Here is a 15,596-nt window from a genome sequence, read left to right as displayed (position 1 = left end):
CAGTGCTCACCACCACCAAGGCACACAGTGGGGAATTCCTCAGACAGGAAAAGAACTCAAATTAAACAAAACCACAGAAACAGCAAATGTAAAGTGTTGCCTTTGGCTGTTCAACATCAATATAACCACAGCTTTCCATGCTTATGTGTCAAAAACAGTTGTCACTGAAAATACTGCCACTACCCTTCATATAATCAAAGATGTACTCAACTCTGTCACCCTCCAAGGGAGTCAATCCAATGTTCCATCCGTTACCACGTCCATCCCCCCATTTCTAAGTCTAGAACTTCAAGCTGATACCCATTCCTCTGCAACTTACGGACTAAATAATGAAATTCACCAACAACAGCACACCCTATAAACAATAGTGAAAAAAGGATAAAGAATGAAAATAAGTTAAAACATAAACATAAACATGATACATCAAAAAAGGAAATACAAATAAAGATGTCAGCTCTCATTTCCTCCCTGGTCCTGAGGACTCCCCCTCCACTATGACTTAGTTTCTTTTCCAGCCCTCCCATGTTCCCGAACCTCCAACCAACACCTTCGTTTCTAAGATACCTGGGTGTGTGATGGACCTACCTGTCTATGTGTGCCAGCAAACCCATTCCTGCGCACCAGGGTTAATTACTCCCACCGATGCCGTAACCTTGCTCTTCTCCTCCTCCTCTCGACTATCCAATGACACAAGACATGCAACATGGTTAGACAGCAATCTCAGCTTCAAATCGAGGGAACCACTGTTAAGCCTTTGTTTGAAGAATTCCTTTCTTTGATGACAAACCTCTAAACCGGCAAAGCCCAGAATGTCAAAGAAAGGCTATTAACATTTTTTTAAGTGGGGGCCATTAGGCATAATATTTCTTTGTTCCTAAATCCATCCATTTTTGCTTATGGAACTGTGGTGGTTTTAAAAACATATCCACAAATCCTTTGACACTTCTCCCATAAAAGGAGCCTCCTTAGATATAACCAGCCTTATATCTAAGGATACTAAGGATATATCTAAGTCACTTCAGGACTCCCATTGTTAGTTTAGAAAAGGCATTAACTACAGTTTCCACCCAAATCTCTCTTTTCTGGGATGCTTGCTCCCAGGTGGTAAGCAACCAAACAGCAGTGTGGAAAGGCTGTGGGTAGGTGTCCTGGTACAGATTCAGCATCAGCCACCAGACAGGTGAGGGAGAGAGGGGGCCATTAGATGATTCCAGCCCCCCCAATGTTTAGCTGTCCCAACGGAAATAAGGGAAAAGCGGAACAGAGATAAACTGTCCCCATTGAGCCCCACACAAATCACATTACAGATCTGTAGGCAAAATACATGTTGTTGTTATTTTAAACCACTAGGTTCTGGGGTGGCTAAACAGCAACATAGGAACAGGAATAATGAATGCCAAATATTGGACACTAGTTCAAAGCATATACTGTATCCCATAGGGCAGCATCAAAAAGGGTTATTATCTCCCAGAAGGCACCATAACCAATAATATCAGGTGCTTCTTGGTAATAGAATATACAATTAGACCGACATATTCCATGGGCATTAACCCACGGTATTGCTTCTTTCATTGCAGAGTAGTTTCTTGGTCAGAAGCGGTATGCTGTCAGGCACAATGACACGGTAGGAAGCATTCTGCAAGTCCCCAGAGGGTGGTGCTGACAGAAGCACAGCAAGAAAGCAAATCTAAATCTACAGTAAGTGTGCTTCAGAGAGGACAAATAACTAACTGTTCCCTCAATGACCTGGAAGGGCCAATGGGATAGACTTGCCTCCAAGTGATTGGCTGATCCTCCTGGAGCATGGGGTGTATGGCCAACTCTGGATTGGTCACTGCTGCTGGCAGCCTGAGCACTCAGCAAGGGCTTGGTAATCCCAAGCACAACTCCAATCCCGTTATTGTAGCCATTTTACTCACAACTCCACTGAGCAAGCACTGAGCCTGGGAAAGGAGGCTGAATTTCATCCACAGAGACGTTCATGTTGTCTATATCATTCTTAAGATTTATTCTGCAAGGTCCAGAATATCCCTTCCCAAGTCCTCTTTACCGCTACTTCTCCAATCTTGCTCTTTCCATGTCCTTGACCAACTGGCCAAACAATCAGCCTTCAATCAGGAATTACTCCCCAAGGTCATCTCCCCTTTCAGGCAAAGTGAACTTCAAGACATACTGCTGGACATTCTGCCCATTGAAAGAACTTCACACCTTCAATGTTTTTCAGGTCCAAAGTGGGACCACAACTGCCTAACAATCCATTCCTGGCAAGTACACGCATCTTGTGCAGACTCATACCCCTGCACGGTGCCTAGCATATCTTGGGTGCTCAAATAGGTGTTTTCTAGATAATTTTTTTAACTGCAGATCATGTCCCTCCCCTGCTTACTTTCAACATCTTCTCATCAACCTAAAAGACCCTGCTGGGTGCGGCCACTGTATACTCCTTCTCTTGTTCTCTGTACTCTAAGCCTTGGTCCCTAATTCCTGAACTGTTTCAAGCTCCCTCCTGCCACAAGATCTTTGCTCAGACTGTCCCCTCTTTGCCTAGTGAAGTCCATCCTCGGAGCTTGACTCAAGGATCACTTCCTTTTAACTATCTTTCTTCACTGTGCTTATCTCCATATTCATTTATACATTTAATTAATTGTGGTCTTACCCTAGGACTCTATGACTATGTGCACTTACCAGATCCCCTGCACCCAAAATAGTGCTTGGTACTTAAGAGGTGCTAAAACATTTGTTGAATAGATGAATGAAAGTGTCTAATAAAATGCAGTATAGGTAATTTATCTGCAAATTATCATTGCCATTAAGAAGCTTTCTGCCATTAGTTTCCACTCCTCTAATTCACATTTCTTTATTAATTAAAAAAAACACTTGTCTAGACTTTCCTAAGCATTATTTCTATGCTAGCACTATGCAAAAAAAAAAAGACTGCATATGAAACTAACTATACTAAGAGCCACGCTGTAAAAAGTAAAAAAAAAATTAATCTTAGTATCTTATTTAACCCAATATACCCCAAATATTGTCATTTCAACATGTAGTCAATATGAATATTATCGAGGTGTTTTACATTCTTTTCTTCATACTAAGTTTTTGAAATTTGGAGGGTGTTTTACAGTTTCATCAAACCTCAATTTGAGCTGGCTGTTTCCAGTGCTCCCTAGCCACACGTGCCTAGTGGAGGCTGCATGGGACAGTGTGGTTCTATGGGATTCACTGTCACAAGCCCGACAGCCCTCAGCACCTATAATTAGCGTCAGCAGAACTCCGAGTCAAACCCCCAGAAGGGTCTGTCACAGTACAACAGGTGATTTAAGCCCTATTCTAGAGTGAGCCCACCTTCTTCAGCATTTCCAACTTAAAATGTTATGTCAACAATCAAAAAAAGAAATATGCATAATCGGTGTTGCAGTAGTGTAAAACCATGTATATATCTTTTTCAACAAATGAAACCCAGGTTTATATTTCAACTTAAAAAATTGCCTTGGAGAACAATTTTTACTAGTGTGTATTTTTCACCTTCCTAACACCCTTTTATGTCTTCTTTAAACCGACACTTTGCTCCTTTTTAAGACAGGAGCCACACCTCCTTTGCAATCTTCCCCTTTGAGGCCAGTCCATAATTCTCTGCATTTTGGGGCGTGCCATGGCAAAGCTGTCAGTTCTCTTGACCGTCCAGAAAATGTCGGGGAAGGATGCCTGCCCAAGCCAACCCTTATTCATCCTTTCAGCGTTTTCCTAATGCCTGCTGGGGCCTCTGGAACTGGCTGTCCGAAAAGCAGTAGAAGCCGGAGTTCACAGGCACACAGAGCTGGATACGGACTGCAACCCCGGCTCAGACCAGCTCTCTCTCCACCAGAGTTTTTTGCACGCGACAACTTTTCGGTACTTTTATCTCACCTCAGGGCCACGAGCCCCGGCGCCCCACAGCCCTTGGGGAACTACCGACAGCCTAACCTGCGCCACGCCACCTGCCCCTGGCCGAAGGGTTAGAGGCACGACTTCCGCCTGGACGGAGACACTTCCGGAAGTGACGTAGGAGTGTCAACATGCAAGATGGCGGCCCATCACCGGCAGAACACGGCAGGGCGGAGGAAAGTGCAGGTATGGGATCCTGGTTCCTCTACCTCTCGGCTGTGGCTGCCAGCCCTGGCCCACCTCCAGCGAGCAGAGGTCTCGGGCCGCGATCGGCCAGGGTAGCGGCTTGGGGCGAGTGGGATGGGGTGCGGCCGGCGGCGAGGGGTGGGGCCGCGGCTTTAATGGTTGAGGAAGGGGCTAGGGGCGGTCGACCTGAGCCCGGTGCCGGAACTGTTGGATGCTTGGTTCGGATCCTGGGGTTGTCGGTTGTCCGCTTTCTCGTGGGCTTGGGCTTGCGAGGTCGGGATAGGCTCCTTCACCGCCCACCTGCCTCCCGCTTCCCTTGTCTTTCTCCAAAGCCCTCCGCACTAGCGGCCTCGGATCGGAGGCCTCCGGGGGCTTCCCCTGCTGGCTAGCGGGGACGGGGTGAATGGGCCTGTGCGGGGGCGTGGCGGGGCGGCAGGTCGCGGGCCGGGCCGCCGGCTTTCTGCGTTTTCTGCTGGAGTTCTCTCCCTCGTGATGTGGCAACGACGGCGGAGCGTGCTGTGTTAGGGGGAGAAATACAGTCTTTACTGTTTAGGAATTTAATTTCGTCTTCATCTTTTCTTCATCTTCAGTGTTCATCCTTGAATATTCTTTTCTGTTTCTGTGTAAGGGTAAAACGTTATCTAACCCTTCCGTGTGTGCTTTATGCCCTCGTGAATCCACTCTTGTTTTATGGGTACGTTTGAGAGTTATTGTTAACCTATTTTCAGAGATGCAAAGAGTGAAAGCCTTGGTACAGGTATTTGCTGCAGGTATAGTGTATGCAGTAGTAATGGTATGGTGCCCTTTTCCATTAAATCTTACTGAGCCCTTAGTTTAGGCCTCAAAATGTGCAAACAATGGGGAGAGTATAGGAATAAATAACAAGCAGGCTGTCTTTATAAAATGGCATTATATGTGGTTCTACAGGTTGGAATCAGTGAGTGTTCCTTCAGTAACGTGACCCCAGAAAATTGCTGTAAGCCATAAAGTCTTCTGGGCAGTTCACTTTTTTGTCTTATTGATCTCATAGGTGAGTGCCATATCCTACGCACTCAGTAGATGGTGTATTGAGAGAAACATAAACATCTAAAACAGCTTACCTGTTAGGCAATTTTTAAGTGCATCAGTGACAGAATTTAAGTAACCTCAGCATGCAGTCCATGCTTTTGACTAAAATGTAACTCAAAATTGTAACTTGATTGTATGTTAGACGTTAGAATGGTACGCTCTTCAGGGTGGTCAAGAGAGTTATTAATCAGGCCTCTCAGTTTCTTGCATTTACACTTAAGAGGCAATATCGAAGTATAAGGTGGGGAAATGTAAACCTGCAGCGTGTGGAAAAACTGAGCGTTTTAATAAGCTGAATGTGAGCCACTGCATGCTGAATGACAGTGGCGATGATTCCACTCTTCTCGAATGGGAGTGCAGAACTAGAGTTTGAGGTTCAGCACTTCTCACCTTCTTCTTAAAAGGTGTAGCAATCAGACTGATAAAGTGGCTAACTGTTTCCCATGGAGAGCATTCAGAAGAACTTAGTCTGCTGAAGAGAAGATTCAATGAGTCTTGTTAGCTGCTTGCAGAATTTTTCCCCAGGGTCTGCAACCAATGTGAAAACCACAGAAATTGTTTTTATCTCGACAGGAGAGAGAACTTTTGTTTATGGAAACGTTCTTTAAACAAGTCCGTGTTCCCTGCCAAAAAAAAAAAAGCCCCACAAACAATAAAAAAGTATAAATGATAATTACCCTCCACTCTTCAAAGAACACTGGGGACAGTGTGATGTATAGTCCTAGACCAGGGTTTTTCACCCTGTTATTGACATCTTGGGCTGGATAATTCTTTACTGGGGTGGTGGGGGAAGATGCTGTCCTATGCAATGCAAGTTTTGCATCATCCTGGCTTCTGCCCTCTAGATATTAGCACCTTCCCAGTTGTGACAACCAAAAATGACTCTAGACATTTTCAAATGTCCCCTGGAAGGTAAAATTGCCACCATTTGAAAACCAGTGTTCTGTAACTCTTCTTGCATGTATATCAGACTTAACATGACATTTTACTCTAAATGGAGTCATAACATTCACTGTTTTGTGTCTTGTTGATTGTCAAAATTTTAAATATCTATTACTTTTGACCTAGAAAGTCTCCCTTTAAATATCGTTTTTCAGAAGTATATATGTATATAGCTTTCTGTGATTATGCAAAGGTATTTGTTATAGGAACTATGAAAAAAATCTCTCTATCCATAGTCAATTAGAAGATAAGTTAGGTACATTCATGTAGTGGATTAATTTGTAGTTATTAAAAAAGTAAGGTAGATCTGTATAATTAAAAAGGAAAGGCATCCAGCATTCAGAAAAGCATGGCCCCATTTCCACAAAGGAAATAACGTATTTTAAAAGTCTTTAAGGACATTAACAGTGATTATCTCAGGTGTATCAGATTGTAGGTTTATAGGTGAGGCAGAAAATGGGATTTTTTTTTTCCTTGAACATATATGAACCCTCATACTTTTAAGCTTTTTACAGTATTCTTTGCTGTTACAAATAAAATATCTTTCTATTTTGGAAAAGTATATATGGCTACATAAATACATCTTGCCTCCTTGGTTGTCTGTGTCTTGTACCAAGAGGCAGTATCCCCGGGCTCCATTGCCAAATTATAGGCCAGAAAGAACCCTTGAAACTTAGATTGATAAGTAACCAGTGGAGAGGGATACGCACATACTGCTTATTAGTTACAGACCTAATGAAGGAGCACTTGTCTGCAGTCTTCAACTTCCAAGGAGACTGACCATGAGTGAGAGGGGTAGGGGTGGATTTGTGATTGTCAGAAACATGATCAGACGATCAAATAGGTGAATCCAGACATGTGATGCACTTGTTTCCCTAGTAATCAAGGTATCAAAGCAAGTCTTCTCACTCACTCCCTGGTGGTCCCTTAGTGTTACGGTGTCCCAGCAGCCTGAGTCAGTTGGTTGACTCTGTCTCCATCTTGCTTTCAACTGTGGCCTCTCTCATTCGCTTCCGAGTTCTCAGAGGCAGGGGAGGCTGGGCAAAAGTTGATTCTTGGTTTAGGAGCAACAACCGTGCCCTCACACTCAGTGATGGTTCAAGAACATAAATAATTGGTCTTTCATAACAATTCCTTTGGTTGGAAATGGCTCAGAATCCAACTTGACCAGGCTCACATGACGAAACACAGTTTTGGCTCAGGTAAGTGAAAACTCAAGAGGTAGTGCTAGTTCTATGCAAATCTTGAAGGAGAGAGCTCACCGTGACTCTGACCCTAGGAAGTACTGTAAAGTCAGCTTTACCATCGGGCTGCCTACAATTTGCCACCTCCTATTCCTGAGCGCTTGGCTCTAGGCCTTGCCCCTTGGTGCTGCATCTAACCCAGACCTTGTGTCCTTCCACTACATTATCCAACCTAACGGAGAGTCTTAAGTGGCTCCTACACAGTTCCTCCTGGGATTTGCTTTCCTCGAGGATAAAACACAGGGAGCAGAAGTGAGGAGTGGAGAGACAGCCAACAAATGTCTATTCTGCCAGTGCTTAAGTCCTTTCCCTGCTCAATTAGTTATTCCAGACCTATTCAGAGCTCAGTGTGTTCTTGACTCCTGATTGAGTCCCAGTTCTGGGCTGGTTGATTAATCTTTGATATTTTTGTAAGGATGTAGGATGGTGCCACATCCAGGCTTCTCAAGAAAAGACCCATACAGATGAGCCATGTCTGAGCTGGTTTTTATGTAGAGTGGGTAACTAAAACTGTGGTGCCAGTGTGACATCCGTTAGAGCAGGGGTTGGCACGCTTTCTCTCAAGGGCCAGAGAGTAAGAATTTTAAACTTTGCAGGCCACTCTGTGTCAGAGCCACTGAACTCTGCCGTTACAAGGTGAGGCCATCCATAGACCTAACCGCCCGGGTGTGCCTGTGGTCCAGAAAAACTTTGTTTACAATGCAGGATGTGGCCCCTGGCAGTTTTTTACTGACCACTGGGAAAGGAGTTTTTTAGTGAAACCACTGAATAGGAGACGGCAGTCAAGACTGCTTTTCAGAATGCTTTTTAAAATTAACACCCTAGAAATACAGGTTCCGGCAGGAAAAACAGATGTGAGAATTATTGACATTTGGCCAATTTTTCTTGGCCAAATTTAACCTGATTTAGCTTGATAGCTAAAAGTAAAAGTCTTACACAAAAGAGCTGTGTGATTCCATTTATGGGATGTTATAGAACAGACAGAAATCATCTAGGGTGGAAAACATCAGGTCTAGATTGGGAGTGGGGGTAGAGGCTGGGGAAGCGGGTGGGGCAGCTCTCTAGGGCGGTATAATGTTCTGTGTGTCTTATTAGGTGTTTGTATGCACAGGTATGTACATTTGTCAGCAGTACCTGTCTGCACTTAGATTTGTACATTCCACTCAAAGTAAATTTTACCTTTAAAAAACAGGCGCCATGAATAAATAATGAACTCTGGTTAATGATATGCATGCCAAAGTATTTTAGGGGCAATTGTTATTGATGATGTACAACTTGCTTTGAAAGACATCAAAAAATAACAGGATCAAATGGATAGATGGTTATGAGGTAAAAGCAAATGTAGAAAATGTTCATCATAGAATACTTATAAGTGGTAGGTATATGAACGTGCGCTGTGTAATTCTTTCAGCTTTTGTATGTGTTTGGAATTTTCCATAATAAAGGGTGGGGAGAAAATAAGCTTTAAAGGTTAAATAATGGATGGCGATGAGCAGCAGAGGATGGGGAAGTGAACTGTCAGTTGCAGCGGCCCGAGGAGGCCTTGCTGAGAGGCCGGCGTACTAAGGATCTGCAGAAAAAGAGCTTGTCATGAGGTGGGGGAAGAGCGTTCCAGTGAGAACATCAGATGCAAAGGTCCTGGAGTGGGGCTCTCCCTGGCCTATCTGTGGAATAAAGATGCCTTTGTGGCCGGCGTGGAGTGAGTGAGGGGCAGCAGAGGAGGAGATGGGATCAGAGAGGTAACTGCAGGCCCTGGTGAGGTCTTGGGCTTTTCCTCCAGTGCGAGGTGGGGAGCAGTGGGCGGATTTCCTGCAGAGGGGTGTTCACAATGGGCACGTGTGTGAGTGAGTGCAGCCTGGCTGCTGTGTTCAGAACGGACTGCAGGCGGACGAGGACCGAGAAGGGGAGACCAGATGCTGGGTGGTAGTGGCTCCACCCAGGGCCGTGAGAAGTGGTTGAATTTTGGATGGCGATGCGCTGACAGGTCGTGAGCTGAGGGACATTGAAGTAAGGCGAGCAGCAAGGTTTGGGGCCTGCGCAGCTGGAAGAATGGAGTTACCTTGAACTCCCTCGGTGAGGAAGACCACGGGAAAAGCTGTTTCGGAGAGGACAGTCAAGAGCTTGCTTTGGGAGGTGCCACGACGAAGGTGTCTGGTAGACACCCGAGTGGAGACGAGTGAGTGCACACCTCAGGGGAGCCTCGGGGATCGGCCCAGAGGATCCCCTTGGTGCGCCTGAAATGCTTTTAACAATACCCCTTCTTTTCTCAAAGATGTGAGTTTTGTACTTACTCCATCATACAGTCACATTTGTTTTCACATAAAAAATTGTCTAGTTGCTGTGGTGGGCAGAATGCCTCTCCACCAAAAGTCTACACTCTCATCCCTAGAATTTGTGAATATGTTATGTTATATGATAAAAAGGACTTTGCAGATGTAACAGACTTCAGAGGAGGGGGATTATCCTGGATTATCCCAGTGGGTCCGATGTAATTACAGGAGCCCTTAAAAACAGAACTTTGTCCAGCTGCGGGCAGAAGTCAGAGAGGTTTGAGGCACGAGGGGGACCCTCTGTTGCAGGAGAGGGCACCTAGAAAGCATGAAAAGAGGTGCGGGCAGCCTCTGGGAGCAAGAAGACTGGGCCCTCGCACCTACAACCGCAGGGCCTGAATTCAGCCCACAACCTGATTGAGCCTGGAAGCAGGTTCTCCCAAAGCCTCCAGAAGGGGAAGATGCTTTTCAAGACTTTTGAGGATTTTGGCCGTGAGATTGACTAAGCAGAGGACTCACCCATGCTCAGCCTGACCTCTGACCTAAAGAACTGTGAAATACAATAAAAGCGAATATTGTAAGGCACCAAATTTAGGTAATTTATTATATCAGCAATAGAAAGCTAAACCAATTACCTTAAAATAATCAAAGATAGTTTTTCTCCTGACTTCTTCTACCCTTGGGCACATTACCAATAACTTGGGGGCATATAAGCTTGAAATGGAGAGACAGACCACATGGAGCTCAGTGGATCATCCCCACCATCTGATTTCTTTGTTTTGGGTCCCACATAATTGCTAGAGAAGTTGAATGATGCTTACTGAGCCAGCTACAAACACTTAAAAGTGTCACTTAACTGGATACTTGCTATCCAAGGGCTACCTTATTATTTTCTCCTTTCAAAGTTCCTTTAAAAGTGTCTTCCAGAACTCATATTCCTACTTACTGAAGGTCTCGTGCCTCATAGAGTCCGAATAGTACCTTCTGCTCCTACCCAGCCTCCTCTTTTTTTAAAGCAAATTAGGACAATCAGGTGGCAGTCCTCTCCTGCCTTCTCTGCCTTCAGTGAAGTTGTTCCAGGGCTTCGTTCACTCATTTATTGCTTCTGTCTCCAGCACCTTCTGCTTTTCTCTTTATTTTACTTCCATGTTTTCTGCCCGCAAAGGTCACCTTTATCTTGGGGAATGAAACTTTATTTAACTTGCTCTCACTACTAGTGATGTTCTTTCCCTCACTGGGATGAAAAAGCTGCAGGAGGACTTTCAGACTCACTACTGTATGTATCCTCAGCATTTAGAGTACAGCCTGGCAACTGATGGGTAATCAACATTTGTTGAAAGAAATGAGTCCTGTTTTCCTTTTCTCTAGAGCCAGTTTTTTTCCTTTACTAAGATTTTAATGTAATATATCTAGGAACTTATCACGGTATATAGTTTACCTTTGTTCTGTAGTGACCACATACAATGGATGTACCATGATTTATCGAGCCATTTCCTTGTTGGAGATGCTATTTCTGTTTTGTCCATCATATTAAAATTTACCAAAAAAACAGAGAGAAGAGTTATAAAATAGTGTGAAAGTCTTCTAAGAGTCCACAAAAGGACAATGATAGATGATATAATATAGAATGCATAAAAGATGAAAGCGCAGTTTGAAAGTTCCAACATCTGACTGATGGGAGTTTTAAGAAGTACACACACACACAAAACACAGAGTTACTAATGAATTGTTACAAGAAAAGTTCCCAGAAAGATCCTAAGAGCGTGTGCGGGGTGGGGGTGGAGGTGGGTACTGGTGGTGACGCAGGAGAGAACGAAAGTGGGGTCGCTTGCCTGTGAATGGAACAGAATGACGTTGAGTTCAGTGGCCACACGGGATGCTGGAGGGAGTTAGAGCAGTGCCGTCAAAAGCCGAGGGGAGTTTTTCTACGTGGCCTTGTCTGCCCCACCAAATCGAGTGTAAAGGTGAAGACCTTCCCAGGCAGGCAAGGGCTAAGTCACCTCCCGTACCTTTTCCTGTGTCAGTCTCTTAAGGTCCGGGGATGTACTTCAGCAGCACGGGGAGCGAACAAACAAAGGGGACATTGGGATTCAGGAAACAATGGCTCTAGCCGGGAAAAGCAGTGAAAGGAAGCACAGAAGGTGACAGCTGTGTCAGCGGACCTAGAGGGCAGCCAGCACAGGCTGGAGCGGAAGGTGGAGGACACTGGGCGGACACCTTTTGGGGAAAGGGGGTGGGTGGGTTCTTGCTCTAATGTCTAATATGGTACGGCAGTTAAACAAAATTGAAGTTAGAGGAAACCATCGAAGAAGAGAAGAAAGAACTCTAGGGAAAACAAAAAACTCTGAAGAAGGAAATGTATTCATCACGTAGTACTTAGCTAGTCAGTAGATGGGAATTACGAAGTCAGCCACTGTAGTACTGATTGTTCCTTCAACCAAAAGTAGCAGTAGAGTAGAGGGAGGAGTTACTGGGGTAGTTTCAGAATTACAGCCTAATCCGTCGTAGCCTGAGTAGGTAGGTAAATCTGACATGGATAAACCAGAAAGCTGTAGAATAAGGACAATATTTCAAGAAATTCAACAACTGTCCAGAAGAAACAGAGTGGACATTAGTTCCCTCTAGGGATTAAGATCGGTAAGGGGAGTATTACACAGACAGTAGGTAGGTGGGTTTTCATTACAGTCTTTCAGTACTGTTTGACTTTCTGAACACAGACAAAAATTGGATAAAAATTAAATTATGAATTCAAAATACTAAGTAACATATGCCCATTGTGAAATACCATGTAGAAAAGACGTGAGTGACAGTCACCATAACTCCATTACTCGGGAATAACTACTGGTGGTTTTATATGTGTAGGTCCTTCCAAACTTGTATATTTATTTTTAAATATATATTTAATATTCGGAACATTTTACAGTAATGATTATTATACATGGCTGTGTTGGACCACACAAATTTCACTTAAATATAGCATGGCTTTCTTCCCATGCTAATCAGTCTACATCTACGTCAATATTTTTAATGATTAAATAGTATTGTTTTGTGGATGTGCCAAATTTTATCCAATTAGGAATTTCTAATTCTTTACCATTTTTTCAAAAAGATTTTGTCTATTTTATATTTAGAGAGAGGGAAAAGGAGAGAGAAAGAGAGGAAGAGAAACATCAGTGTGAGAGAGAAACATGGATGGGTTGCCTCTCATACGCACCCTGGCAGGAACTACCCGAAGCCCAGGCCTGTGTTGTGACTGGAAATCAAACCAGCGACCTTCTGGTTCACAGGCGGGTGCCTAGTCCGCTGAACCACACCAGCCAGGGCTCTTTGCCGTTTTTAATCACACATCTGTGATGGGTACCTTTAAAGAGGTGGCCCAGACTTGTTTAGCTAAGAATTACTTTCCACCAGGAAGGAGGACTGACAGTCATGTTATTCTCTGACCCTTTCCCACTGGACCAATCAGGTAATCTCCCAGGAATTTGAAAATTAAGATTCATATATGCAACATAGTCTCTGTTAAAGAAAGGGAATGTGTTCCGAGAAGCAGATCAGGGGCCATAAAGCCCCAGAGAAAGAGATAGAAAGAAACTGAAATTGACATTGAAGCCAGCTTGGTTTCTGATGGCTAATACGTGATTCATGCAACAAATATTTATCAAATGTCATTTATGCTGGACATTATAATGAGGGGTGGGAGGAACAAGGTAGACAAGTTCCTTGCTCTCTCGGAACTTTTACTTTAATGAAGAAGCTGTGACAAAAAAGATAAATATGGAGTATGGTACAAATGTGAAAGAAGTAAGTAGGGTGAGTGAGAGGGGGTGGAGATCAGGAAAGGCCCTTGAGAGGAGGGGACATCTCCACCAAGACCTGAAGGGCGAAGGTGGCCAGACAAGGTAGAAGCTGGGGGACGCATTCCGGTGGGGGCTGGAGAAGTGGCACCGGGAACAGTAAGCGTGAAGGGTGAGGAGAAGAAAGAGCTTGATGTGTCTGAGGAGCCGACAGGAGTTTGGAGTGACGGCCTTTGGAAAAGCTGGGGCAGGTCAACTGGAGGTGAGCGGGAGGATGCAGGGTGGAACCAGAGCGCGTGAGGAACTTGAACTTTAAATGTAGTGAAAGCTTTTGGAAGGCTTCAGCAGAGACGTGCCATGATTTTATTTTAAAATGTCTTTTATGAGTCATAACTGTGTTTCCTGCCCTTGGGCTTTTAGAGATCTTGTATCCTTATGTTAAATTCTTCTTTCTTTCTTTTTTTATTTAAGCTGGTTTGAGTGGATTTCAATTACAGTTACTTGTATCCAAGGACTCACCCCTGTTGCCTATGTATACAACCTTCTCACTTCACTGATTATTTATGTCCATTGGCCATTTTCTTGTTAAGAAATGTCCTCCTCACGATGACTTGTTCTTATGGCTTTGTAAGGAATCTTGGTATGGTGTCAAGAGTAAACTTTTGTCTTTTGTATTTATTTCATTATTTTTTCCAGTTAGATGTTTGCCTTTTAATCTTGCCCATACTATTCTTTGATATTAAGAAGGCATTTTTTAAAAAATAACAGCTTTACTGAGGTAAAATTAATATAATATAAAGTCACCCTGTTAAACTATACAACTCAGTGATTTTTAATATACTCACGAGTTTGAGTATTGGTCACCTAATTCCAGAACATTGTCATCACCCCACAAAGAAACCCCATACCCATTAACAGTCACTCCCCATTCCCTTCTCCTCCAAGCCTCTGGCAGCCACTAATCTACTTTCAGTCTCTGTGCATTTACATGTCTGGACATTTAGAATAAATAGAATCATAAAATATGTGGCATTTTATCCTTGGATAAAACCCTTTTCACTCAGCATGTTTTTAAGGCTCGCTCATGTTGTGGCATCTGTCAGCACTCACCCCTTTTATGGCTGAACGAGACTGCACTGCATGCGGAGACCGCGTTTGGTTCCTCCTTTGTCCGCCGCAGGACGACGAGTCGTTTCCACTTTTCGGCTCCAGTGAATGGTGCTGCGGAGAACGTTTGTGTACTTAGAAAAGGTTCTGACTTGTATTTGGTCTGAACAGTGTTGCTCTTTTCCTTTGTGAAGATTGCTGTCTTTCGTGTTGTGTTAGCAGAGCCTTCTCAATATAGTCCATGTAATACTCACCTCTCTTATTTTAAGTACTTTATGATTAAATTATTCATTTTCAATCTTTAGTCCACATGAAAATTCATTTTGGTTAAGATTTGGGAAAAGCATATATAATTTTTCCCAATAGAATCACTGGATGCTCCTAGATAATTTCTAAATAATTTATCATGCCTTCATTGATTTGAAACACTATGTTTACATCAAAATAAAAAATTTATAATAGGAAAATATGTTTCTGAATTTCGTTTTATTCCATTGATTCTTTTATATATTCCTATTGTGGTACTCCATTGTAATTATGGTAGCTTTAGATTTATGATATCTTTTAAGATGTTTAAAGAATATGCTTTTATTTAAAAAAATAACTGGGAATTCCCTAAAAAAAAACTGTATATTTTGCCAACTTCTAGAAAGAAATCCAGTGGGATTCTGGCCAAAGTTTGATTGAATTCACAAATTTAGAAAGCAGTTGTTAATTTTGAGTCTTCCTGTGCTGCAATATGGTACCTCCTTATTCAAGTTTTCTTCCATGTACCTTGTTCTGTCAGTTGTTTTAGGTGTATATTCTTGTTGCTATTGTGAATAGGTCTCCCCACTCCCTCTCCCTCCTCCACACCTCCTGTTATAGTCTTAATTGTTTCATTAAATTAGAAGGTTTTGCTTTTGGCTGCCAGCCAGCTTGTTGACTTTTTCATAAGTGTAATTGCTTTTGGTTGATTCTCTTGAGTTTCACGTGAAGTAGACAGAACTTACCTGTAAAAACACCTAGTGTAAAGTCCTCTGAAGGAAAGGTTTAGTGTGTTAGAGGAACACAAAACCTCA

At 43.3% G+C, this 15,596-nt stretch overlaps 1 protein-coding gene across 1 annotated transcript in view; it reads left to right on the top strand.

The window, feature by feature from the left end:
- Positions 1-4,013: 4,013 nt before the first annotated feature.
- Positions 4,014-15,596, top strand: part of WDR48 (WD repeat domain 48) — a 40,607-nt gene continuing 29,024 nt past the window's right edge. Inside the window, exon 1 of the mRNA XM_028518522.2 lies at positions 4,014-4,110. Coding sequence (XP_028374323.1) covers positions 4,063-4,110 — 48 coding nt within the window. The 5' untranslated portion in view covers positions 4,014-4,062. The remainder of the gene's footprint in view (positions 4,111-15,596) is intronic.

The sequence above is a fragment of the Phyllostomus discolor genome, chromosome 7 (assembly GCF_004126475.2).
Source record: "Phyllostomus discolor isolate MPI-MPIP mPhyDis1 chromosome 7, mPhyDis1.pri.v3, whole genome shotgun sequence".
In the NCBI taxonomy this organism is placed as follows: Eukaryota; Metazoa; Chordata; class Mammalia; order Chiroptera; family Phyllostomidae; genus Phyllostomus; species Phyllostomus discolor.
Note: the sequence above shows the minus strand (reverse complement) of the source record. Positions and strands in the feature narration are given on the sequence as shown.